This window comes from Molothrus aeneus, chromosome 26, assembly GCF_037042795.1.
Source record: "Molothrus aeneus isolate 106 chromosome 26, BPBGC_Maene_1.0, whole genome shotgun sequence".
NCBI lineage: Eukaryota > Metazoa > Chordata > Aves > Passeriformes > Icteridae > Molothrus > Molothrus aeneus.
Window position 1 is genome coordinate 5,064,541 of NC_089671.1, and position 26,794 is coordinate 5,091,334.

Below are 26,794 nucleotides of genomic sequence, written 5' to 3' on the forward strand. Positions count from 1 at the left end.
TGGCAGCTCTCTATGTCCCTACTCCCTTGTCAGCTTCAGAGACATAAATCTGGAAGGTGCAAAAGGCACTTGAAGGGTTTGTGGTCAGGAACCTGGTGCTGCTGCCAGGCACTCACAAACTTCACCCTCTTCTCAGCCGAGGATCCACACAGGAAAAAGAAATTGACAGTCCCCTGGCTGCAGAAATACTGCAGTTTTGTTGTACCTTCTCACATGTGGGAGACTCAAATGAGACAGAGCAACCTGTGGGAAGCAGGATCCTACAGAGGGATTTGTGCAAGGACTGGCTGGGCAGTGTGTGACAGCAGTGTGACGTGTCCTTGTAATACTGACAGTGACCTGGGTAATAAACATCTTTAATTCACTTTAAAACACTGCTGTAGCTCAAGCCCAGGGCAGAAAGAATTTAGTCAAAATCAGGATCAGGCGTGTGAGATTTTGAGAAAAGTTACCTTGCAAATAACTTCCTAATTATTTCTGTATTCATTTACTAATTACACAGCTCAGGTTTTTTCAGCCCATGAGTCCAAACCCACCTGAGGAAGGGAGGCTCTGCAAAATGCCCTTAGAGAAAACCCAGTTTGGTACCTGCCCACCAAGGAAAAAGGTGGTCCCTGGGCAAGGGGCATGTTTTCCTATCAATATAGCAATCAAATTTAGCTTCTGCCACTGTAGGCAACGTGGCATTAAAAGAAGGAGCTTAAGTTATTAAACTGAGCTGCTTTAATCGTCCGGTTCGGGGAAATCCATTGCTACAGGAGACCTGAGGATTAGTGTATTTTTACCACAAAGCCAATACATCTATTCTGATCAGTTAGCACTTGCTCATTCGTGCATATGAAACTTCATTCTCCAGGTTTGCCCTCTCTAGTATGGGTCCAAATGGAGTTTTATTTGGAGATTGACCCCGTTACCTTGAATCTCATCATTCTGGTATCTAGCTATGTCATTTTGCTTCTGGTTTTCCTGATCTCCTGCGTGCTCTATGACTGCAGAGGGAAGGATCCCAGCAAGGAATATGCTCCTGAGGTCCCTGCAGACAGCCAGCCCCCGATCCGGCTGGTGGTGATGCAGCAGGGCTCCCCTGGCACTCGCTGGGCAAAGGGGCTCGTCTCTGCCTACGAGAACCCTGCTGATCTGCCTGGGAAAAGGACTACAGTGGTGTGAGGGACCCTGCCTGGAGCTCCAGTCCCTGCCTCTCTGCTATGTTTACTCCCCGTGTGCAGAAGGATCGCGCAATCCCCAGGTATGTTCAGATTTATTTGATGTGGTGCCATTGCTCCGGGGATCATTTGGCGTTGAGCTGTGCTCTGCATCGATATGAGCTCACAGTTCTGCCTGCCAGCCATAAAGAGACTAATTTCCATTTTTGCTGCTGCCTTGCAGCCCACTGGCAGCCAGCAACAGTGACGCTGTTATCCTCTCAGGCTCTGATGAGGGGCCTTGGTTTAATCTTGAGTTGTGCCCAGTGCAATTATTTTGGCAGGGACACAGTGTTGTTCAGAGCATCCCACCCTAATGGGCTGAGCTCTGCTGCCCCACAGGCTCGGCACACCTTCCTCAGTCGTGCAAATGACCTTGGAAGGCTGTTCTCACCTCCCCAGGGAGAGCAGAAGCACCGAGGATTTTCAAAGGATAGAGATAGTGCCTTTCCTGTGGAAGCCAGCTGCTGCTCCCATCAGAATTCAATACTTTCCATATTGGCTGTGAGCTCTCCTGAGGGCAGTACCAAGCCTGTCTTGGCACTTATTTTCTGTAGGTAGAACACAAGCTCTGCTCTTAAGGAGCAGAGCACCCCTTGCCCTGCACAGATCCCCTGGCAGGATACAGTGTGCTTCCTGGAAAAGCTGGGTACAATGCCTCCTGCCCAAGGGGAAGTGGGAACTGAGGTGAATTCACCAGTAATGTGAAACGTGTGTCACCACTGTCCACTGGAACAGGAATTTCTGACCCCACATTTCTGATTTTAGTGTCCATCTCCACGTGTCTGACCCTGCTTCCTACCCTGAGCCTTCCTTCAGCTGTATCAGATTCCTGCTGGGCCACATCAAGGCTGTTATTGTATCTCCAGCAAATTTAATGCTATCTGCATCAGGTCCTGCTATTCCCATAATTTCAGAGCTATAAGCTAAAGGCCCTTTTGGTTAACAAATTTCTTCTGCATCTTGCTGGTTTTCTCCCTCTCAGTGCCCTATGGGATGTTTAACACAAGGTTATTGTGTCCCTCTAAATAGTGCTCAAGTTCCTATATGTGATATTATTTAAGTGGTGGATTTTAGTTGGGTATTAAGGGAAAATTAGCACTGGACTCAGACTGTTGCAGGTGCCTGTCCCAGAGGCTATTTTACATCATGTTAATGTGAAGTTACCACAGAGTCCTACAGAAAGCTTTAGTAAACATAGTGAGATTTATTACCTGTGTCAGGTGTCATGGATGACTCACTGGATGCAGTGGTCCCAATGTCTTCAGGACAGGCATTTTAAATACTTCCAGAAATAAACTGTAGTGAATTTGAACCACAATTGAACAAAGTTGTTGGCTAGATTGCATGGTTTGTACTCCAGCTGGGTAGGAACAGTCTGCCTGTGCTACATCCCCAGACATGCTGGTTTCTGAGTCAGCCACAGAGCATCCTGGCTCTGGCAAGGAAATCTCAAGAGTACCTTTTATTTAACTGGATTTTTAGAAAAGGAGCCAGAATGGTTAGGGGTTTTTCTTTTGGTTTCTATATTCTTGTGTGTGAACCCAGGCTTTGTTTTCAAGCTGTCCTTTGCACCCTGGGAGTCATGGATATGCCTGGTTTGGGAGGGAAGCCTGAATTGGAAGGAAGGTTTCTGATGGGTGGGTTTAAACTGGAGTAAAACCCTTGATGATGAAACTGCTAAATCAGAAGTTGGTGCTAAATCAGTTCTTCCATGTATCATGCTGAAATAACTATGTTGAATGTCTTCTTTTGGTTATTTAGCACTGAAAAGGTGCAATTTGTTGCAGCTGCTTTGGCAAAATGTGGCAGTGACTGAGCTGCTCATATGCCATGGCTGCTGTCACCCATGCAGGGTGGGTTATCTCTCCCTGGGCTCTCCCATCTGCCTTCCCTTCAGCCTGTAAGTTTTTTAAAGCTTTTTGTGTGTCCATGTATCACTTAACATTCTAGGAGCCTTCTTGGTGATAAGGGATCCCTGGCATTCGAGAACAATTATTTGTTAATAAGACCTTGGGAGATGGACTAAAAAGAGCTCAAAAATATCACAAAGAACATGGCACAGCTCGTGTGACACCAAATGCCACAGTGCCACCAAAGAAGCTGTGGTTCTTTGCTGAAGGTCATGCAAATAATGTAATGACACCATGTCTCCATTTCATTGCCACTGTGTTTGTTTCTGTAGGTAAAACAGACTTGCAAGGCTGTGTTAATAAATACTTTCAGATAGCTGAAATTCTCCAGATATGGAGTTTTGTGTGCTTTAACCACAGATCCCTGGCTCCTGGAAGCTTGATGGCAAAACTGCTGATTTTGGCAGGGTAATTTTTCTGGCTTAAGCTTTAGGAAGTTGTGCCTGGGGAGGCTGCAGGCACAGGAGCAGTTTCCATTGTTCTCCCATGAGGACATTTGCCAGTTGTGATAGTTGGTGGACTCTGATCCAAAACGTGGAGGTAAAAGCAGCAAATGATACTCTCCTTCTGATAGCAGAAAGGTAAACATAGGGCAAATCCCTTTCTGGAAAGTGAAAAACTAAAGTGCATCAGGACTTTGTCTTCCCAACAGGAATAAAATGGCTTTCTTATATACTAAACAAATATAGGAGTAATTTGTCTTACTAGGCCAATATTGGAATATTGTTTTTTACTAGACCAGGATTAGAGTATTATTAGTATGAGAGAGTCCATGAGTATGTAATGAGAATTCCGAGTAATCAAGTCCCTGTGAGTGAAATTACTGCTTTGGGGAGGTCTCTGCTACCATGCTTTACTTAATGACTGTGTCAAGATTAATGCATGCAAATGGGCTTTTATCAGGCCAAGCTTGCCAGAATCAGCCTTGAAGCTGTGTTCCTTGGAGTGCTTGCAGTCCTCTGCCATGCCATTGGCATCATTGTGAGAAAACAGGGATGAGTACTCCCACAGCAGGGCTGCTGTTTGCATAAGCTGTGTGTAAAATGTGAATCCCTTGCTGGAATTCACAGAGTACAAAACATCCTGAACCAGGCTTTGTTGCTTTCTATCCCAAACTGAGCCTTGCAGAGGAGCTCTGCAGAGACTGAGCTATCCCTTTGGGATACCTGCAGCATCTTCCCAGCCCTGTCCCACATGGGGAAGCACCAGGATGTGGCTGTGGGGATCCATAGAATCAGGGAAAGAGCCCCTGAATCCGACTCTTCCATCCCTGCTCAGTTGAGGATGGGTTTGTGCCTTGCTTAATCCTGCCCGTGCCTATGGAGACGTGCTTTGCCCAGAGGATTAGACAGGATTTTAAGGCCAGGATATCCAGCACAGAAATCCTGTCCTGCAGCAGGTGCCCTTTGCAAATGAGTGAGATGTGGGTAAAATTGTATTAACATTTATTCATCAGCAATATGAGTGACAAGGATTTAGGAAATATGCTCTATTCCCAGTTCTGCCCTTGAATTATGGGGCATCCCTGGGCAGCTCTTGTCCCCTCTGTGCTTTGCTCCATGTGTCTCTGGTTAGTTTTCTCTGCTCTTCTGCCCTCTGCACTGAGATTTCTTTCTTCTTAGTCATTTATGCTGTTCATAAGGGGGTTATCACTACAAAACTGGCACACAGGGGCTGCGCTTGAATTTCAGCCCATGGACCAGGAGAACAAAATAAAACATTCTCCCACAACAATGCAGGTGGATCAGAGAAGTTGCTGAACAAGCCACATGAAATCTGGGCAAACCCTGGGCACAGCCTTACAACACCTGCTTTGGGTGAGCTGTGGTCACCTTGGCACTCTGATTTCTGTAGCTCTGTGATTTGAAGTGAACTCAGGGGTGCTGGGAGGATTTATTGCTGTTCTGCAGGAAGCAGGAATTCAGTCTGCACTGGCTCACTTACAGTTGGCTTAATGTGCTTTTAGAGTCACAAATTACTGCTTCTGTAAAGCCTTTATTAAAGGGTTTTACAGAAACAACAGGAAAAAAGATTTCCAGAGTTCTCCAATATTAATTCAAGTCAAACATGTCATTAAATTCACTGAAAATTCATCTTTCATGTGAGGCTGTTCCACTGTAAACATACTGTCTAAGCCTTTAGATTTCTTTTTAAAATCCCTAATAAGCCACTACATATGAGTAGAGGATTAGTGCAGACAGACTAACCCATATTTGCCAGGGAGAATTCCTTCCCATGCAGTGATTGTTTTGAATTTGAAAATGGGGTTAATCTTGTCTCATTTTTTTTATCAGCACATTTTTTTCATCCTCTGATAGTGCTGAGTGTAGAAGCACAGTGACATGTCCAAGTCAAACCCCTTGGCTGTAAGAACTTAAGAATAATTTTTACTGCCTAGAACTGCATCACCTTGAGTCATCACTCATTCAGCTTGTGTGACGTTGGTGCTTTGGTGGGAATGCCAGGAGGTAAGAATTGGTATTGGGAGTTTAATTGGAAATACTGTTCTTCCAACCATGAGCCAATGCTGCTTTGGGGAGCCCATTTGTCATCTTTTAGAGGTTTCAAACCCCACAGCCCCAAGTCTCTTGAGCTCCCTGTGTACCTTTGCTATGGCAAAGCACTGCCCTCGTGTCCTGGCCCTGCCCCAGCCCAAATGACTTTGTGGCTCTCCCAAGTGCTTGACTCCCTGTGCAGGATCTGTTCTGCCAGGTGGGCTCTGGGTTGGTGGGCTCAGGTTGAACTGAATCCACGTGTCCTGCTGGGGTCCCTGAGGGGCTCCTGCATGAAAGGACAGCTGGAGCCTCAGCAAGGATGGGCATGTGAGCTGCATGGGAGGCATGTACATGTGCTGGAGTCTGCTGGTGGCTGCTGCCCCCAAGGAAAGCAGGTGGACTCCTGGGGCAGCTCTCAGGGCTCTGAGGTGAAGGTCTGGCTCTTCATGCTAGAGCTAAATTAATTGTTTATAAATAAATTGCTCTGACATCCACAGCAAAAAGTTATCTGAATTAACTAGAGAAAATTATAGCAGAATGATAAAAACCAGAAAAATCTGAACAGATGCCTCCTCAAGCTTCTGTTCTGCTCCTGCTTTAGTTTCCTTACTTCTTCCTCCTCACATATGCTGGTTTCCTTGGTTTCCCTGTCTAACACTGACACCGTTTGACATTCATGTTTCAAAGAGGCATTTCCACCCCTATGTGACAAATCAGGGGCAGTTTTTGGAGGCAGATCCTTGTCACAAGGCATCTGCATTCAGAATCTGATGGTTCAGCCCTGGCTGGGGATGGGTCGGTCTCATCTCAGATCTGCAGCAGATGCTCTGTGTGGGCAATGAAGCTGTGCCCTAGTTTCTCCATCTGTTAATGTCAGTAATAATTGTTACACAAGTGGGGTGTAGGGTTGACTTAATTAATATTTATGAAGGAACATGAGATCCTTTCACGGGTGGTGCTATGGAGAAATTTTAAATTATGAATGATTATATATTTGTGTCTCTTCCTGAATACCTAGAAGACTTTAACATATTGTTTAAACACTCTCATTTTGCACTCCTTCAGTATTTGAAGCTGATTGGGCCCATGGTATAGCTCTTTATTACTCTAAAAATACACTGAATTTAACTGCTATTGACTTCTTCATGAGCAAGGAGTATAGGCTTAGCATCCACCTTTATTTGTAATAATTATATTGCCTAAGTAATCAATATCCTTTTATCACTTCATTATGTAATATTCTTCACATTCTATTTTTATCTCTGCCACTTCTTTCATGTAAAATAAATATATAAATTCAGGTCAATTATAGGGCTAAACTTTCAAGAAAGAGTAGGGCAGGCAGGGATTGGGCATATCCACCTTTGCCTTCTTCAAATGAAAACCCCCTGAATTCCTGAGAGATTATGGGGAGGACAATACTTGATGGAGGCATATTAATAGTGCTTATTACAGGTGATTTCTTTCCCATTCTCTGCATTCCTCCTGTTTCAGGAGCATTTCAAGCACAGATTTGATGTTACACACTTGTTTCCTCAAAAAGAGGAAACCCACCCTTTTTCCTTCCAAAAGAAGAGCAAACAGCAGCAGCCTGGGCTTTCTGAAGGACAAACACTCCACCTGTCCTGAGCCTGAAGGACATGTCCCTTAGTGAGACAGAATCTTCCCAAATTTCAGCTGTGCCCCGTGGGGAGCAGTGCAGGGCTGTGGTTTGCTCTCTGCAGGGTTCACAGTAATGCTTCCTTTAAATCATTTCTCATCAGCCACCAGCAGTTCTGCAATTTCCAGCCCTCCAGGCAAAGCAGGCAGGTCACCAGGGCAGGGGAGGTGTTATGAGCCCAGGGACACTGGAGGGAAAGAAAAGCTTTTTTACTGAGATGGGAATGGTATTTTTATCACTTTTCAGGGCTTTAGTTTTAGAGCAGGGTTACACTGGAACCAGGGGGATTTAATAATGGGTGGGTGTTTTTATTACTAGCAAAAACTCTGATGCTGACATGATTACACCAGCAAAAAGTAATTTGACAATAAGCCTTATTTTCCTTGCTGAAGCAATGTGTACTAACTTGGCAGATAATCTCATTAATTAATTGAAGCTCTATTTACAGTTGATGGAGAGAGACAGCTTGTTAGGGGCACGCCATCCAGTCTTTTCTAGTGCAGACAAGGCTCTGTAAAGCTGCATTTTTATTTATATACACATGCTGAATTGAAAATCGGGGCATCGCTTGTAAAGCCAAGTGTTCTATCCCTGGAGAAATGAATAGAAGGCAAATCTTTGGCATCAGGAGGCTCCCTGTTTGTTTTGGGAAGGAAAACTGGCAAGGATCCCAATGCTAACTCTGAACATCTGAGGAAAAGGCTGCTGGAAAGAATTATGTCATGACGCAGACAGGGGAAAGCCAGGAAATTTGAAGCCAGGATAGAGACTCCTACCTTAACTCATTCTGGCATGGAAAAAATCATTGTGAAGTATTAACCCCACAGCTTTGGGATGTGTATTTACAAAAGGTGCTGGTGTTTGAGTTCCCTGGGAGGAGGGAGGTTTTCAGCAATTCTTGGTGGTAGACATTAGAGAACTGCTGGGACAGGTGGGAGTGTTAAACCATGACTGAAGGAGGAGATAGGGATCATCATTGTCACATCCATGTGTTTTTGTAGCTGCCTTGGCAGGGGTTTTTGGCCTGGGAGGGGACATGCTGCTCCCCCATTATTGCCTCTGGAGAGCTGAAGGGACAAAGGACCCTTTTTGTTTCCCCTCCAGCTAACTCTGTAGGCCATGAGATGCCGAGGCTTCTCTCCTCTTGTGAATTTGTGCTCTCAGTATTACAAAAGTCCATTTGTTTGTTAAACTGCCATTAGGAGAGTGTAAGATATTATCATGGGCTGGTTCATGGGAAACTGTTTTGCAGATGGACTTGCTGCTCTTCCACTTTTGCAAGCAGAAAATGCTTTGCTTTCTTCAGCTGCTGAAGGTGAACTTGTGCTTTTATTTTGTTGCCTGTTTGCTCTTCATGTACAGTGAAAGAGAGGATGCCCCAACCTGGGATAGAGCTCCCAGAGGAGAGGGCAGTCATGTTTGAGGCAAGAAGGTAAAGAAAGGTCCCACCACCAGCTGGGAGGTGGGTGAATGGTGCTGTTAAAACTTCCCCCAAGGTGGCCAAAGCCTGGCCCACAGGGCAGAGCTTCAAAGCACAGTCATGCTGTAGGGCTGCCTTTTCCTGTTCTGTTTAGCAGCTGCTAGGGAGGAGATGACCATGTTTTTTCTGTGCCCTCTCTGCTGGGAAGGATTCAGGGTAATCTGGAGTCACAGATGTTACAGAGGCTGGATCATTTCCATTTTTTTTGAGCAGAAGAAGCCAAGGCATACTTACTGGATGAAATGGATGAAGGCAAAAGGCTCAAGCCCAGGCTGTGCTCTCATCATATAAGGGTGAAGCACCTCTCTTTATTTCTAGACACAGCAAAATCTTGCCCTTACCTGGACTGGAGCAGGGCCAGCCTTTTGCTATGAGTTCTTTCCAGGCAGGTGTGCAGCAGCACTCACCTGCCTGCAATGAGCAGGGTACACTTAGATCTCCAGGTATTTCCTATCCTGTGCAGATGGCTGGAAGTGGAAGCTGGGTCTCAGCAGCTCTCTGCCCATCCTCAGAGGCCAGTTCCCCCAGGATGAGCACCAGGACCTGGCTGGATGGCAGGAATGCCTGTCCTGAACAAGGCCAGGTGGGATGTGTGCCACCAGTGTGTAACAGTGCTGTGAGCATGGGCAGCTCCTGTCACTGCATCCTGTCAGTGCAGAGCTCAAGAGCATCCTCTTGGGTCAGAAGCATTTTACCGCTCTTGTTTGATTGAAGTGCCAGCCAGTCAGATTAGCTCTGCTCCTACAGGGCACAGCTTTTCTGTCTTAGCAGATAAACCTCTGCTGGCCAGATCACAGCGTCTCAAACCCCCAGCACAACCTGCCAGAAGGCACCGAGGGCTCAGAGCAGCCCTGAGTTCAAAGGGGCACTTTGGGCTAAGAACTCCCAGTGAGCCTGATCATGACTTCAACCTGGGAGATGGGGACAGCAAGTGCCCCAGATGACCAGAGCAGGGCAAGGCTGCAGAGAGATAATTGGGTTTGTAGGTGCAGCCCTGGCTGCTTGCACAGCACAGGCTGCTCCTGTGTGTGGTGCAGTCAGAAAACACTTTAATGTTTGGATTTCAAGAAATGGAACCATCATAATGCATGTCTCCTAATAAAAGATAATGCAATACTGTAGCAACCCTATTGGCTTCTGTGGTTGCTAGGCTCATATTAATGTATAATGCAATGCACACAGCTCCACATGCTGAGACCTGTCTTTGTGCAGATAATTACAGGTTCTTGCATAAAGAACCTGTAATTGCTGCAGGTGCTTCTATTTTAATCCTGTACTACAGTGTCTTAAATTCAATACTGAAGTCACCCCAGCTCAATTCTCATTCTTCACCTCATCTTGGGTCACCCCTTTTCTCCAGAAGCTCCAGAGACAGGGCAGGTTATCTGACATTGACATGCAGCTGCTGTCCTAAGCATCAGGTTTCCAAAAAGCACATTCTGGAATGCAGCTACAGCACATGACGCGCACTTGGTGTCTCCCCACAAACCAGTGGTCTTTTCATGCTCCAGTTTTTGGATTTGCAGGGGCCAGATTCTGTTGCTCAGGAGTGGGATGTGACCCTGGACAAGTCTGAAGCCCATGTGCTGTGCTCTGTTCTCCCTGTCCCTGCTGCAGGCAGGAGCTTCCTCAAGGCAATTCAACCGGATTTCAGTGGAAATACCTGGGGGTGACACGAGTGCAACTGCAATGCAGGAGTGGGGTCCAAATCTGCACAGGTACAACCATGATTTCTATTTGGCTGTCACACTAGATGTGCTGGCCCAGCTTTCTGCCATTTCACCCTGCTTTCAGATCCAGCTCCTCTCTTACTGTTGGTTTTCACACTCATTTTGTCACACTTTGTACAATGTGACCAGTAATTGGTGCAGCTAATTAACTGTTAAAAGACAGTGTCTTGGTTTTCAGATCCAACCCATGGATCTGAGCAAAGCTTTCCTGAGGGACAAAGGCAGCTACAGGTCTGACCACCCCAAACTCGTTCATTAGAGCTGCACCTGGGAGATTCAGCTCCTCCCTTTGTTTTCCCTTTGAGGGCCTCAAGCAATGTTTTTTGCTTAGCTGGACATCAGGATGCCTTCTAGTGGACAGTTGGCATTTTTCAAGTGAAGATGGGATGAATAAAATAAAATATTTGTTTCAATTTGAACAAAAGTAATTTGTCTAATCAGACTGTCTTCCTCTGGCATCTATCCATGGAAATACAAACCACAAAGCAACAAACAACAGCTCTGGATTTTACACTGGAGTGCCTCCCTAAGAGACTGAGTGTCCTGTTCAGTAGAGTTTACTGGGTTCCCAGGGCTCGCTTTCTTTATTTGAGGTTTGGTGCAACAGCAAAAAACTGCTCCTTCGTTTCTTTTGAAGACTGTGGAACATTCTTTGAGTAACTCTGAATCTTCAGAACTGGGGTTCTATGAATGTGTCCCCACAAAACCTGCTGTGCAGAGTGTAACACCACTGCTGAACCAGCAGCTCTGGCTGCTCTGTGCCCAGCCAGGACCAGCTGCTGGTAGCTAGACCTCTGTTTTTGTCAGCCCAAGACCCCATTTCAGACAGACCAGTGTACAAGCTATAAATCATCAGGTCTTTTCTTTCACTTCCTTTTGTATAATGGCAGTCCTACTTTCCTTTGACAGTGCAGTAATTTAGAATTTGATGGTGGTTTAATGAAAATCCTGCTGTTCTTCTCCCTGGAATTTGAGAGTTGACATTACAAAGAAGTCCTTCCTTGACCTTTCTCTGTTGGCCACTCCTGGAAATTAAAGTGTCTTCATTTTAATGAGCTCAGAGTATTGGGGAGTTGCAAGAAAAGAAAAATCAACTTCAAAAATACCTAACCTCCTCTTGTGAATATGTCAGGACATGTTTTTAGATGCAGAGCTCTTACCTGAACAGGCTTGTTCTCTCCTCATTCTGTGGCTTCTCCAGCTGAGTTGTTTGCTGGCTCCAGCCTGTGCTTGATGATGCAAGGCCATGTTGACTTTGCATGAGATTTGATGCAATGTATAGAGCAGATTTGTAAATCTCCCCAGCCTTTGCTCCCCTCTCTGTCACTTCTGCAGTCCAGTCCAGCTGGCAAACCAGGGCTGACCTGCCTCTGTGTGTGTGTGTCTATAAATTCATATAAGACTGTATATAATACATAAGAATATATCATGATATAATATGCAATACAAAAACATCTTTGCACAGCTTCAGGAGCTGTGTCCAACCTGGCAGGGCTATCCTAGAAGTGAAGTGGAAGAAAATGAACTAAATAGAAATGACTGAGAATGGAATGAGTTCAGGAAATGGTGGGTTTGGGGCTCTCCTCTACTTGACCCTGTGGGTCCCCTTCTTGGCCATGTTGGTCTGAACTGAGCCCAGGGCAGGTTTGAAATTTGGGAGATGTGGGGACAGAGCCCAGCAGCTGCAGCACTCACCCTGGATAGGACAGGACTTCTGCCTTAGAGCCAGAGATGCTGCTCTGGGAGTGGTTTGGGACTATGTACCCACAGGAGTTTGTAAATGAAAATAAAATATTTGTCAGCAGTTGATGAAACTCAGCTGTAATTTTTTTTTTTTTAACCAAAAAGCTTCAAAACTGTCCAGGCATCTTGTTGCCTTTCAGGGTACTGAAAAGTTTCTTTATGTTACCCTTTTTGTTGGGTGAGATGATTTCTTCCAGAATCAGTGTTATGGGGTCAATCAGATTTCAAGCCCAAGCTCATGGCTATGGCATTGCTCTTCTTTTACCTACCTGAGTGCCTGATTAAAAATTCAGTTTGCTTTCACAGCCTAAGGAGAGGGTTGGGTACCTCCAGAGGAAATTCACCTCTCAGGTGTATTTTGTTTCCCCTGAGGTAAGAAGACATTTCATTTGGGTTCACTGAAAAAACCAAAGGTTTGGTCTCTACTGCGCATTTTGGGTTTCTGGTCCTGTAGGTGGTGTAAGCACAGCTGTGGAAGATCCTCTGCAGCTCCATGCCTTAAAACAAGTTTGCTGTGTGAAAAATTAGAATTTGTATAGGTTTGAAAGCTGTATAAATAATAGTGGGTTTTTTTAGTACTATACTAGGGCTATCTTACATACATATTTATTTAGTAGTAGGACCAAAAGCTTGGAAGAGAACTGTGTTTGCAAAGGGCTGTGATGGCAAAGGTTTCCTTCCCATGTCCATGTGCAGCACAAAATGGAAGCAGATATATAATGGAAAGTATGTGGGAAAGATAATTTATTCTATCAATGTCAAATACCCACACAAACCAGTCTGGCTTGATATTTATATTTGCAGGGTTTATTAGCATAAAATAAAAAAATAAACCATAATGGACATAAAATAAACCCCACCGGCATATGGGAAGAGTGTCACCAAAGCTGTTCTTGCTGCTGCTTCAGTGCATTTATCCAACACTGGATAAATGTGTTTTTATCACTCCCAGACCAGCACTGAACAGTTTGGCTTTGAGGTGAGTCAAGGAGGAAATGACAGGGATTGTTGGTTGGGAAATCAGCGTAAAATCTGGATCAGCCATATGTAAACATGGACATGGTTATGTGAAGGATGAATGTGCAAATACAAAATACCCTCAGGCCTTAAATCATGAGAGTCTTGCAGTGATGCTGCCCCAGGCCAGCATTGCTCTGCAGGGCAGGACCTGCCATCAGCCAAGGGCTTCTTTGATTGAGGATGGCTTTTTTCTTCACTGGTTTTAGCCCATTTTTTAATAAAAAAAAAGAGATGAGCTTCACTGCCTCACCTGCAGGACAGCAGAAGACAGGGCTCACTCCTTCAATGCTGCCTCAAGTCCCAGTGTAAGGAAAGTGACTGCAATTTCCTTGATCCCATAAGAAAAAGTTTGCTATAGCTGATGGTTTCTCCCTGTGGCCTCTCGAGGGAGCTGGGAGGTGTTTTTTCAAGAGGAATGGTTAGTGGATACCAGCTTTGCCACTATAAATGAGGAAAGCAGCTGTAGTTTTTGCAGTCAGGTAAATACTGAGCCTGAGCACGGTCATGCCCGAGTAGGGACCTGGTGCTGTGCTCACCTGGCTGTGGCACAGTACAAATTAGACATGCCCCATCTCCCCAGGGATTTTACAGCTATGGAGCTGAGGCACATTAATCATCCTGCCATCAAAATAAACCTTCCTCCTGCGCTGAGGACAAAGCTGCTGCTCAGAGCTGGACTCAGAGCTGCAATAGCAGGGGCTGTGTGAGGTCAGGGTGGAGGTGAGCTGGCACAGCTCCCTGGGCAGGCATGCAGAGTGGCTGCCCACATTCCCACAGGCTTAGCTCAGGCTGTGGCCCCTGCTAGCATGTCCATTTTTGACAACAAATACGAGCAGCTTTGCCACCTCCTCTGTGCGACTGTCAGCAGAAGGATGGGCATTGTCCCATTCCCCTCCAAGCTGGGAACTGTGCAGAAATTCCCAGCTGGAACAGACACATCTTCATGATGCTGTTCTCCAGCCCTCCTCCAGCAAACCCTTGCTACAGTGGGTAAATTGTGAGAATAGCAGAGACTCTGAGCTGCTTGGCTTGGGTTTTCACACTTGAGGATAAAAAGCAGGATTTGGGATGTAAAGCTGTGCAGCTAATCAGCTGGAATAAAGGTCCAGAGAGCAGCCGTGGCTGCACTGGAGTCAGAGCTCCCAAGAGAGGCTGAGGATCTGCCCTCCAAGCCAGTCAGAACAGCTGGGTCACTCCTGCCAGGCCATGTTCAGTCTTGAGGTCAGGACTGCTTTTGGAGGCAGCCACATTCATCACCCACAGCAAAATTTAATGAACAGCCAATCTTTTTTGGCAGCTTTTTATTGCAGGGAGGGCAGAGGGTTTATGTGAACTGGATTTGTGAAGGCAGTTGTACAAATATTTGTTCTCTGCTCCTTAGCAGCAAAGGGATGAGTACAAACAACATACCCATTTAAGGTCCCACTCACTTGTTACAAAAGAATTGATCCAATTTTAGTTGTGTTATGGGCCTCCAGCTTGGTCTGCAGGTTGTGTAAGGTGTAGCTCAGCCCCATTCCATAGCCTGGAACAGAGGCAAAGTCATGACAGAGCAATGCTGCAAGGATGGAAATCTTCCTGCACAGGGAAGAGCTTTGGCCTGGGAAGTGGCTGTAAAAAGAGCACTTTTGGGATCTCCAGTCAGTGGAGACAATACCTTCTATACCTCAGGTAATCTCAAGCATCCATCTGCTCCCTGGAAGGCAGGATCAAGCCATGGTTGTTTACTCAGTGAGGCAGCTCCCTCCTGCAGGCACTGCAGCAGGTGATTTGTTCTTACTGTAGGGACAGAAAATTCTAAAGACAAAAAAAATCAGAGGAAAATTTTAACATGTGGATTCAGTGCCCAGATTAGATATGGGCTGGTCTGTAAATGACTAAGGATCAGATCAGATTATCAAGACTTATGTAAGACCTCTCCCCCCCAGGTTGGATTAAACCCTATGCCACACATTTGGAAAATGAAATACTGCGTAGCTACTCCCAAAGTGAACATAGTCCATTCAGTTGTGTGATTCTTCCCACAGAAAAAATACTGTTTGATTATGGCATTAAATAGTGTGCAATATTAGACAGAGACAGGCTAAAACAGACTTGACTTGAATTTTGGTGCTTCCTAATATTAAGGTCTTTGATTTTGCAACTTCAGTGCTGCTCTTTTATAAGTGGAGAGATTTTGTGCTTAAAAGTGTTTAATTTTAAACCCCTCCTTATGCTGAAGAGAATAGGTCTCTGCTGTGACTATAGAAAAACTGTGAGAAAAAGAGCAGTTTGAACAAACTACCTTGGATTATTCCAAAACCATTTAGCCTTGATTTCCTTTAGTGATCTCATACTGGACTTTTATCATCACTGTAATTTGATATTAATATTTTTAAATAAAAGTGCAGGAACATTTCTGGCAGTTGTTTTTGGTAGGTTCCCATTAATGTCTCCTTAACTGGAGACAGAAAGAGTTAAGCACACATTTAATTATGGAGATGTCTGCATGACAGTGTAAAATCTCAAATGAAAAAGAAACACTTTTAATATGAATAATCATCAGACTTAAAAATCTCAGTCATCTTTAAATAGCAATATATTGATGACTAAAAGCAGCACTAATGTGTCACACACTATACAGCCTGGAGTTGAACAACCATTTATTTTAACCTTCCATGTTGCAGGAGCTGCCAGTGGGGGCACAGCTCATTGCTCAGTTTCTGTGGGATAAATGTCAACATCCAAAAGTTGAGCCTTTGCCCCCCTCAGAACTCAAGAAAAAAAGGAAAGATATTAACTCCTCTAGAGTATCTCTCCTCTGCTAAGGGGCATTTTCCTCAAAGGAAGCATTCTCCTTTTGGTCTCTAAGGGCACTAAGGAGCTTTCAAATGGTTAATGTTAGTGTAAATGTACCCAGTAGTACAGGTCTACTGCCAAAATCTGGGAATTTGGACTTCCACTGAAAAACTGAAAATTTATAAATTTTGGATAGAGACTTTTGTCATTTTGACTAAACCTCCACAGAGGTTTTTCCAGTGCCAGGTTGCTAATAGCTCTGGGGTTGTTTTCTAGAATTAAGTAAAATGCTATTACAAGACTCCTGTAAAGTTCCAAAGAATTGGAGGCAGTTCCGAAACCACAATTCCTATTTCTATCAGATGTGAGGCTGTTTGAAATGAGCCTTGGGCAGTTGGTAGGAGCAGGACAGGGCACAGATGCCACCATGCTGGTTTGTCTGGGACACAAGCAGCCCTGTGCCCTCCCTAGCCCCACTCTCACACCAGGGCTGTATCTTGCCCTGTAATTTATAAAGCTGATCCTGCTGAAACCATACAGAAAGGAGGAGAGTGCTGTGACCTCAGCCAGGAGGAACAGCCGGAGCACAGCGCAGGAATTCCTGGGCTTTGATCCCCTGCCAGCACCATGGCCCCAGCGCTGGGGAAGCTACTGAGGAAACAGAGATTGAAGGCATGGCCTTCCTCCAAGGCTCTGGGTTCTGTTCCCAAAAATGTGGCCTTGCAATTTAGCACCCACAAGCAACAGATAAGAGGTTGTAACACCCAGTGCAGCAGAACAAGGTTAGGCCCTGGTGAGGATCCCCACTCCCCTCTGTGGGCAACCAGAAGCAGCTCAGAAGTGACAGCCCCAGGGAAGGAACAGTTTCTGGAAAGACATGATCTGTGCCCACAAAAATCTCTATTTCAGCTCTTCATCAGGGGCATTGTCTATTTCTTCTATTCTTCTTCTGATTTTGTTCAACCAGCCTGCCCTTACAAATATTGCACTCAGCCTCAAGACCCAGGAATCTGAAGGACAGGAATTTACTGTCTGAGGGATTTTAAAACCAAGTTGAGGGACTCCTGCGCCCCCTCTGGATTGTTGTTTACCCAATCACTTTCCAAATGGCTCCTAAAAACTTCCCAAGTATTAGGGACTTTTTTTCCCTTTAGTTCTTCCAGCAATTATGTGAGGGATCAGAGTCTCATTTGTGTGAGTCCAATCCCTCAGTAATATCACTGGAATGCTGTAGACTTTCAACCACCACAGCAGAAAGAGAAGTCAGGTCAGAGTCTGTCTGAAAACTCATCCCTTCCATCGAAGATAACACAATTTATAACTCTGACTCAAGGACAGACAGAGCTAAGTGGATGGTGGATGTAAGGCCTCACAAAGCTTGCTAGCAGCAGTAACACTTGTTTTGCAACCACTGCTGGGAGCAGAGTAGATAAATTTCCACTGAAATCAAACTTCTTGATGTCTCTGTTTCTTGCAAGTCTTCTGACCTCTCAGCAACTTGGCCTGGCCATCAGCAACTAAATGATATATCCCAAGAGTTTCCTGCTGTTCAGAAGGGACGTGGTGAAACAGAACTCCCTTTACTCTTTGTAACACACCATAACCAAGAAACAGAACATTTTGACTTTTGTCCTTAAATAACAGTCTGCAGAAACACTGCAGAAACAGTCTCTAAACTTATCAGGGGAATTTAAACAATCAGATCCTCTTGTCCCTGCCAGGCACTCTGCTCCCTCTTCCCAAGGCTAACAAGCATAATTCAGACTGGGAGATATAGTAGGGACAATGTGTCTGATGTTTGCTAGGCTATATTAAAGAACATGTTCATTTTGCTTCTGAATGATATTTCTAAACATTTGCAAGCAATAGAGAAAAATGGATTCATATTTTATTAAGTCTGTTTACAAAACCTAGAAGACCTGAGACAACACTATGTGTTGGAGTACAGATGTTTTCTCCCTCTCCAAATGCATTTAGGAAACCTAAAATAAATAACACTGAGAGGCTGTCAGCCAGCTGGCAGGAAGGGCAGGGTGAGTTCACAGGCCCTGTGCAGCCCCTGCCAGCAAGGCTGAGCTCCTGTGCAGACGATGCTTCATGACCTGCACAGGGCAGTCAGGCACCTCTTCAGTTTCACTTACACTCCCCTTGATCTTTCTCTCCTACATTTGGGGTTTTTTTTAAATATTGAGAGAACTAAGTATCATTTTAAACTGAGAGACTATCCAACCAGAGTAAAATTTCAACCATTTAACAACTGACAAGAAATCAATGTTTTCTTTTGCTAAATATGTTTAAAATCTCTAAGCAGTCCAAATGGGATGCAGGAATCATTTCCTCTCAGATGACAAATGACAGGCTAAATTCCACCCACTCTGTTCACTCTGGCCTGACCTAGGGCTGATAGGAAACAATGAGTGTCTTTCCGTTAACTTAAATGGATTTTGTGTCAGCCCCATTAGGTAACAGCTTATTTCCCTTCATTAATTGTGAAGTCAAAGATGAGGAATTAAGAGTGATTGGCACATTAAGAGTGGATGGCAAACATTCACAGAGCAAAATCCCAGTGATGGGGAGAAGAAAGGAGGAGAAAAGATTTTGTGTATGGATGTTATAAACATCAGTTAAAGATGCTCCACTCTGGACCAGGATTCAAACACAGAACTGCTTTATTTTGGCTTTGGTACAAGGGTGAACATTTTTCATTTACTTCTGTAAAGGGAAGAATTTGAGGATATATTAAAATATTGGGTCCAAAGAGAAATAATTTAGTACTGCACGGGTAACACATGCTAAAAAAAAATCTTCAAAAGCTTCCACTTCTGGGTGCTAAAATCCTACATCTGAGAGAGGGCAAAAATGGTCTTTTTTTCCCCCAAGGATGGGGTACAGCTGGGGCTTTTCTTTGCAGGCCACAATAATGAGACAACTGGAGGATGGGGTGAGAGACCTCATCTCTTAGGATCTAATGACACAGAGAGGATATACTGTTACAATACAGCTGAGTAATTCTTTATTCTCTCTTGTAGACTTCCTAAAGGCAGGCTACAACACAGATCCTCATGACTCTTATCCCTTTGGTTTAAGAAACTGTGATTTTTCAGGTGTTCTCCAGTCTGAAGCTGAAGGCAATGGCAGCTGCTTAGCTCCTAAGTCAGGTTGTCCTGATTTGGCCTTTCATATAAAATTCTCTTTATGAGTGAATTTTACCTTTAATAACTCGCTCTTTGCCTGTCAGCCAAAATTCCATACTGATTTCTGCTACAGAAACTGATAGATGTTCCAAGGGCTGTGGGCCACCATCTTTTTTATGATACAATTATTAAAAGCCAAACCCTTCTCACATTTTTTATTTCTAAAAAAGCCTTGAAATCTGGCACCTTTATGACTAAAGCCTCCCAAAGGAAGCACTACAGAATCAATATCTGAAAGCAGGATGCTTCTGCATTTTTTGAAGTAAAAGTTCTCTGCAGTCATTAACAGACTTGATTCATCTGATGACTCAGAATTTGTGCAGCTGGTCCAAGGCCATTTCAGAGACTGAAAAGTGCTGCTTTTCTCTCCTTCTCTAAAAAAGTGATCTTTTCTCAGTTACATGAAGAAGCACCTCCTGCCCTCGTGTCAACTTCATTTAAGGAGAAGGTTATATTCAGAACATGCAACAATAAAGAATTTGATTAATAAGATGAATTCTTATAAAATTTGACCTTCATCGGTTTTCCCAATAAGCATTTTGAAATCTTTGAAATGTCCTTTTGTTTACTGGAAATGCAATACATTGTAGGATTATTGCAATACACAGGCCAAATAGAAGAACAGACTGTGAAGATAGAACAAATAGAACAGACTGCAAAATAATGTTTCTCCATTATTTAACTGTAATTAAATTTCATTAGTCACATAGATAATCATATTATAATTTCATGTTTGTCTCATGTTTTCAGGAGTTTCATGCTTATTGATGTGAAGTTCCTGAATCAGATACATTCTCTTTACATTTTGGTTCAAGTTTTTTAAACAATCAGAGCTTACATTTTCTGTGATGCATTTAGGTTTTATTTTCATTATAAAATTCCAGTCTCACGCCAGATTTTAAATTTTAATAATTCAGCCATTGCTTTTGAAGGGGTTCTATGGCTCCATTCACTGATGATTTAATAGTCAATTAAATAGTCAATTTTCAATCATCACTCTCTTTTGACAGTTTATAGCTGTGCTATTCCCTTCCCATTAAATGCTGTCACAGTAAAGATTCCTATCGACTGGAAGTACTTCGATTTTATTCCCCATGGTAACTGTTTATTATCCTCACAAAATCCTGTGGGTTTGTGGAACATGAAAAATACACTTCCCTCAGAAATAGTGACAAAACCTTCAGCAGAATTTGACATTTCATTATCCAAACTAATGTAATCTAATACAAGGCCCATCCCTCTAAAGTCCCTTGTTTCACTTGCAAGTCTTTCTACAATGTGAGTAACAATGCTGTAATCCCATTTCAGGTTTAGTGCTGGCAGCAAGAGCTGGGACATCAGGTAAATGTTTACATTTCAACATTTCCTGCTGTAAGTGGCTGTCTATGTCAAGGATCGAGCCCTTCTTCGATACCTGTGTCACCCTGGAAAAGTTGTCCAGGCCAGAACTAATTCCATTAGTGCTTGGAAAGCTATTTATAAGCCTGCCTTCAGTGGGATGACCTTATTAATTAGATTGGGGGAAGGCTGAGGGAGGGAGAGACGCTCATTTCACAAGACCATTGACATGCATTTCCAGAAGCGATGCCTCTCCTTCACACTATGCTCAAAAAGACTGTGAAATAAAGCAGAAATCTGGGTCAGTTTGCAGCAAGGAAAAAAAAAAAAGCTCTATCCATGCTGTCTGCAGGACACAAAGCATAAACTTTTCACAGGGTAGTTCTGCTGCCATATGTCCTTGAACATGCTAACAAAGTCCAAAGCCTGTATTCTCTAAATCCAAAAACAGGAAAGAGCTTTACCACTAAAGCTTCTGAATCAAACCTTTCTGAAACCATCACCTTCCTCCATTATCATGCACACCCCTAAGACAAGAAGGCTAAATCCTCATATTCTGTTTGTTATGAAGTCAAAAGAAAGCAGAAGGGTACTTTTCTCCCCCTTATTTACCCCACATGCTTGATTTACTCTCCAGTTTAGACTGGGAGTGGAGAAGAGTTTCACCTGCCAAACCCATTTCCTGTGCCTCACTAAGGCTGTGCTGCTCTGCTCCCTCCCCACTGCATTTATTTGGCTCCCTGAGCCGTGGTGTCCTGCTCTCTGCCTCGGAAGCCAGCCCATCACCACTGCCAGCTCCAAAAAGTGAGTAGCTGGGAGCATTATCCATGTCTTGTCACTAATACATCCATTTTGGCAACTGAGGAACTGCTGCTCTGTTATCTGTTTAACAAATCAGGGGACTGGTTATTGTGCAGGCTTGTAATAAGAACTCATCTGTGCAAAACAGCCAAAAGAAACTCAGCTTTTGTGCAGGATGTTTACTTTTATCAATATAACCTCCTGACAGAATCTCATTCACCTTTGGCATGCCAGCGGCAATTACATTTTTCATCTTGGGTGGGGAAAAGGAAGCTTTCAGAGCCTGCCTATTCATTTGATGGATTTGTACAACCCAGGACAATTTTGCAATGCAGGGAAAACTACAGACCCTGTTTCTGTGTCCCTCTTTGCATAATCCTATACAGATATTCAATGTCTCTTTCAGAATTCAGTATGTCTTTATGTGACAGTTTTATGCTCATCAAACTCCTCCACCTCTAGACAAGTAGACAGTGCTTGTGAAGGGCGGGCAGGAGACTGTACATGGGTACAATTTGACCTAAAAATAATAAGGGCAAACCACACAGCTCATGTACTCCTGAGTGTCAAGAATTGTAATTAGTAACAGATTTGCTATGCAAACACCTATGGTACCAAATGGGTGCCTGCTGGGTATCAGACTGGGATTGCCTGGTTCATTTTGGAAACCCATTTTACAAATACCTTACAGAACTAAAGTCTCTTTGTCCCGTGAAAAAAAAATAATAGGTTAAATGTCTTATTAATCAACCCTTGCCTGTTCATGTTCAGTATGTTGCTCCTTCCAAGCACACTACATGACTGGGCCCCACAACAGGGATGCATTCAGTAAGAAAAGTTCTTTCATCCTTCTTGTAACCCTGAGTCATTTATTAAAATGCATTTCTGGCTGAGTGCACAATGACATATTTCTAGTCTTAAGAATGTTTTTAATCAAAACTACTTAAGGTATTTGAAGGTTCTGGTTTTTCTTACTTTGTAAATATGAGTAACCAAACTAACATGGTTTTTGCTTCCTTAATCTTGTATGGTGAATGCCAATTTTTAGGACTTAGACTTAATGATTCCTTGGTCCATAATTAGAGCTTTATTTTATTGCCATGTTTTTAAGGCACTCTGATTCATTCTATCATCAAAAACAATTACAGAGATGAGTTCAACAAGAGTCACTGGTACTAAAAATATGTTATTGGTCAGGACTGCTCTAACAATACCTGTGCTGAGTAATTTAGTGCTCTCCTTAATAAACACTGACTTCCAGTAAAAAATCTTCCAGTTTCATCACCACTGTCATGATGGTTGGGGCATTCTTACCCTGGTTCCACTCAGTCAAGCTTCATGATATGAATGTTCTTATTTTCATTCAAAGTAAACAAGTCTGAACAGTATTTTTTTTTTACTGTATCTTGAATTTGTATATCTTTGATGCTCCAGCAACAGGAAGTTACACTGGTTTGAGATCTGTGTCTACAGAACAAAGGTGGAAAAACAGGCTTTGAAAAGTGTAAGGAGAGGAACTCTGACACATTTGTGAGTAGAGTCTAGATCAAATATCCAAGGCAGCAGGGAAGGAAATGAAAATGACAGTGGCTTGGGAGAAGGCAGAAGAAAGAGTCAAAGAGGAGCAGAAGGAATGAGAGGAGATGGAGACAAGATGCAACACCTCTATGTGTACCTTTGAAGGTGTCAGTGCACTTATTTTACAGGAGTCAGCCCAGTTTTTTTGCCAGAACCACAAAGCAGCCAGCCTTCCAGTCATGGCGTACACATCACATGTTCCAGAACATTTCTACAACCTCAAAGTGCAAATTACTGGGGAGTTACAGAGGAATGAAAGGATGGGTGTGTGGTACTGAGCAGAAGGGCAGCTACATCACCACAAGCCCTACCTCAACATAAAGCCAGGATACTGGGATAGTGCTGGCACTTCAGCTGTTGAAATGCAGTTGTGTGCGGGTCTGGGCTCTTCAGCAGCATCCTCAAACTTTGCTCCTTTTGGATTAACAGATAACATAGGCAATATGAAACTTTATTACCAGTGACACTGCAAAATCAGATGACAGATTATACCAATATATTAACAGTGATACCTCACTGAAATTAATGGGAGTATTTATCAGGGAACTAGCCTGGCTCTGCATTTCAGGAGCTCTCCTTTCCAGCATCAAGCTCTGCCCTCCTTTTTCAGAAAAGCTGAGCAGCTGTCTGTGGAAGTCTTCTGGCCCAGCCTCACCTGTCCTAGCACAACCAAGCCCCTGTTGGAGAACAAAATCTGCAATTTGTATCAGAAGAGCTTATTCTTTACTGGAACTACAGACACTGAGGGGCAAGTCTTGCCATGGCAGTTTACAAAACTGTTACCACCTAATCCTTTGCTCACTGCTGGCACCAGGGAACAGCTGGTAAAGGGGGACAGCCATGAACAGTCAGATTGAGCCTGACATGCAGCCAAGCCATGATGCTCACACTTCCCTGTGCTGGAGGTGGTTACCTGGCAGAGGTGACACGTTTAGCTTGGGAGATGACTTACAAACCATGGCACAGCTGCCAGCAGATCCTGTCTGCATCAGTCCTACCATGAAAGATGTTGACACTGAGTATGGTTTATTTGTCTAAACTCATGCATTGCCTTGGTGTGCATCTACTAATCGCTTTTGTTGAGGGCTGGAACTGTTCAAAATCCCACTGGAAACAAGATATTAGATTAGAAAAATAGCATAAATAGAGTTCTAGTAATAATAATATTAATAATCTCCTAATTCATGCCCTATTTGTACTGTACAAGGCAACGCCACGTTCACCTTACAGAAATAAGCTTGACATGGTTCCTTCACTTAGTGAAATAACCTTTGCTTGGCAAAGTTAGGTTTGAGTAGGTAAGATTAGGGCATAGAGACGGGAACCCCGCCAGCCAGTTTCTCTCTGCCAAGCACTCTGGCCACTGTAACCTCGATTTGGAGCGGAGTTAATGATGCCATGTGCAGGTTAATGTGACAGCAAAGCCACGGCGTTTTTCTGTGCTCTCCTGTGCCACGCCGGGATGGACCCCACGGACGGGTGAGTGAAGTCACCCGGGTCAGTCCGTGCCGAATCCGGCGCAAAAAGGCTCCCACAGCTCCCAGACTGGGAAGAGGAAGCGTGTTGCCACCGCCAAGCCCTCCTCTCTGCTGAACGAGCTGAGACAATGGCGGCTAAACCGCTGTCCCCAGCAGCCCCCGGTGCTGCTCCATCCCTTGCGGGGCCGCGGGACGAGCTGCAGCCGGGCCCTGGGCACCGCCAGCCCCGGCCCTCCCGCGGCCGCTGCCACCCACTGCTGGCCGGAGCCCCGGCCCGGCCGGGCCACCCTCGGGAGCCAGGCCGCGGCTCCCGCTCCCAGCCGGGCGCTCCCCCCAGACCCATTCCCCGCTCCCACCCCGGCGCTCCCCCGGCCCCGTTCCCCGGTGCCCCGGTCCCACCTCGCAGCGGCGATGCCGCGGGTGCCGCGCTCAGCCGGCTCCTCCCGCGCTCGGCGGCGGGGCCGGGCCGCGGTGGGCGGGCCGGGGCGGGGGCTGCGGGGAGCCAGGGCCGGTTAAAGCGGCCGCCGCCCGCCCGGCCCCGCGCTCAGCCCGCCCGGCGCCCGCCGTTCTGCGCGCCGCGGCCGCGCGCTCGCCAATGCGGGCCCGGAGCCCGGCCCGAGCCGCCCCCGGAGCCGCCCGCAGCCCCCCGGCCCGAACCCCCGCCCCGGACCCATGCGGCGGCTCCGGGAGCGGTTCCGGAGGTGAGCTCGCCGCGACCCCCGGCGGGGATGGGATCCTCCTTCCTGCCCGAGGCGCTCCCCGCGGGATGGGACCCCTGGGCGGGGTGAGGGGTGGGTGGGGGAGCCGGGGTTTTCTCGCCGGTGCCGGGCGGGGAGGGCAGCCAGGTCTCGGTGGGCGCGAGTGGGCGGGGGTGAGGAGGGTCTTTTGTTTGTGTGTTTGTTTGTTCACCGCCGCCGTTCAGTGGGTGAAGGTTCGCGCATCCGGCCCTGTGTCACAGCCGCGCATCGCGGCGCTCCCGCGGGGCCCGACCTGTGGCTCCTGGGCCGGGCTGGGTCAGCACCCGCCGGCTCCGTGTGGCCCCGCGGAGCCATGGAGCTCCTTGTTCTGCTGCCTCCGAGGGCGCATTGAGTATCATGGAATCGCAGAATGCTCCGGGTCGGAAGCGCCTTAAAGCTCATCTCGTTCCAGCCCTCTGCCATGGGCAGGGATACCTTGCACTAGACCAGGTTCCTCCAAGCCCTGTCCAGCTTGGGCTTGTGTGCTTCCAGGGATGGGACAGCCGCAGCTTCTCTGTGACAGGGCCTCAGCACCCTCACGGGAAAGAATTACTTCTTAGTATCCAATCTAAATCTATGCTTTTTCAGGTTAAAAATCAACCTTCATTCAGCTTTAAGATGCTGCTCATGTTCACGGGGAGGTTGATCGGGTAACTGCAGTCGTGGTTCTTGGATAAGTATCTGTGGGCTTTGGTTCCTCATTGTCCACATGCCAGGCCAGTAACTGTTGATGGACAGCCCATCTCCTGGGTGAGCCCAGTTTCACAAGGCTTCCCTGACCAGGTACCTGCCATAGGCCTGCCTTGCTCTCCTTTCACCAACTTGCTCAAAAAACTGAAACCTAAGTATTAAAAGGGAAATAAAACTGAAAGAGAAAAATATTAATGCGGTCGGACGTGGTTTTTGTGCTAGCCCACACCTCGGCTGGCTGGTCCCTTGCCCCTGAGCTCAGATGTGCTGCAGCACCTGGGGTGACTTGGGATTGCTGCCCACTCTTTGCTTCAATTGCTGCCTTTCATACTTGCCAGAAGGCTGGGGAGGCTTTGCAGAGGTCAGTGGGATGCACAGACACTTTTTTCCATGACACAATCTATATATGATAGCAGAGTTGTTTGTGGGTTCTCAGAGTATTGCAGTTTTCCTTTTATCTTTAGTATCGTGCTGTAAGTACATGAACCTTCGCACAGCGTGGGATTTCACTGATATTTCCAAATAAGGGAACTGCTTCTGCACTGATCTGAATTATTTCTGTGCCTCAGATGTTGAGAGATAGTAAACATTATGTGAACAGTTACAAACCACAGCTAGATACTGTCAAATCCAGGAGGGAAGGTGCCTACTGTGGAGGAAGATGGATCTACTTTTAACTGAATGAATTTGGTCAAAGCCAAATTTGGTACAAGCAGCTTTTAATAAATCCTTTTGTTTCTCTTCAAAATCTAATCTGAATGGTCATCAGATCTGTTCTGACCTGCTTGTATTTTTTCTTTTTTTTTTGTTTTCCTCTTGAAAACAAAGAGCTGAGGTAACATCCTAGGTACTGAAGCATATATTTAGATAATGAAGCAATTTTTAACCCCATTTGATGTATGCTACTGCTGGTTTTGTGGAGTTACGCCCACGTTATTGCAGTTTCTCATATGCTGT

At 45.3% G+C, this 26,794-nt stretch overlaps 2 protein-coding genes and 1 long non-coding RNA gene across 4 annotated transcripts in view; 2 read left to right on the forward strand and 1 right to left on the reverse strand.

Moving 5' to 3' along the window:
- Positions 1–783: 783 nt before the first annotated feature.
- On the forward strand, positions 784–1,167 carry SMIM36 (small integral membrane protein 36). Its single transcript, XM_066566083.1, has one exon. The coding sequence runs from the start codon at positions 838–840 to the stop codon at positions 1,165–1,167; it is 330 nt and encodes a 109-aa protein (XP_066422180.1). The 5' UTR covers positions 784–837.
- Positions 1,168–1,175: 8 nt separating this feature from the next.
- Positions 1,176–26,794, forward strand: part of MMD (monocyte to macrophage differentiation associated) — a 41,574-nt gene continuing 15,955 nt past the window's right edge. The window contains exon 1 of one of the 2 annotated variants that reach the window (XM_066566080.1): positions 1,176–1,246. In XM_066566080.1, the coding sequence (XP_066422177.1) occupies positions 1,206–1,246 (41 nt within the window). In that variant the 5' untranslated portion in view covers positions 1,176–1,205. Of the gene's footprint in view, positions 1,247–24,986; positions 25,112–26,794 lie in introns of those variants that run through there. The other variant, XM_066566082.1, reaches the window with a different exon arrangement.
- On the reverse strand, positions 13,009–24,868 carry LOC136566781 (uncharacterized). Its single transcript, XR_010785074.1, has 2 exons — positions 24,810–24,868; positions 13,009–15,040 (listed from the first exon to the last, which is right to left on the reverse strand). It is a non-coding gene; the product is annotated as an uncharacterized lncRNA (long non-coding RNA).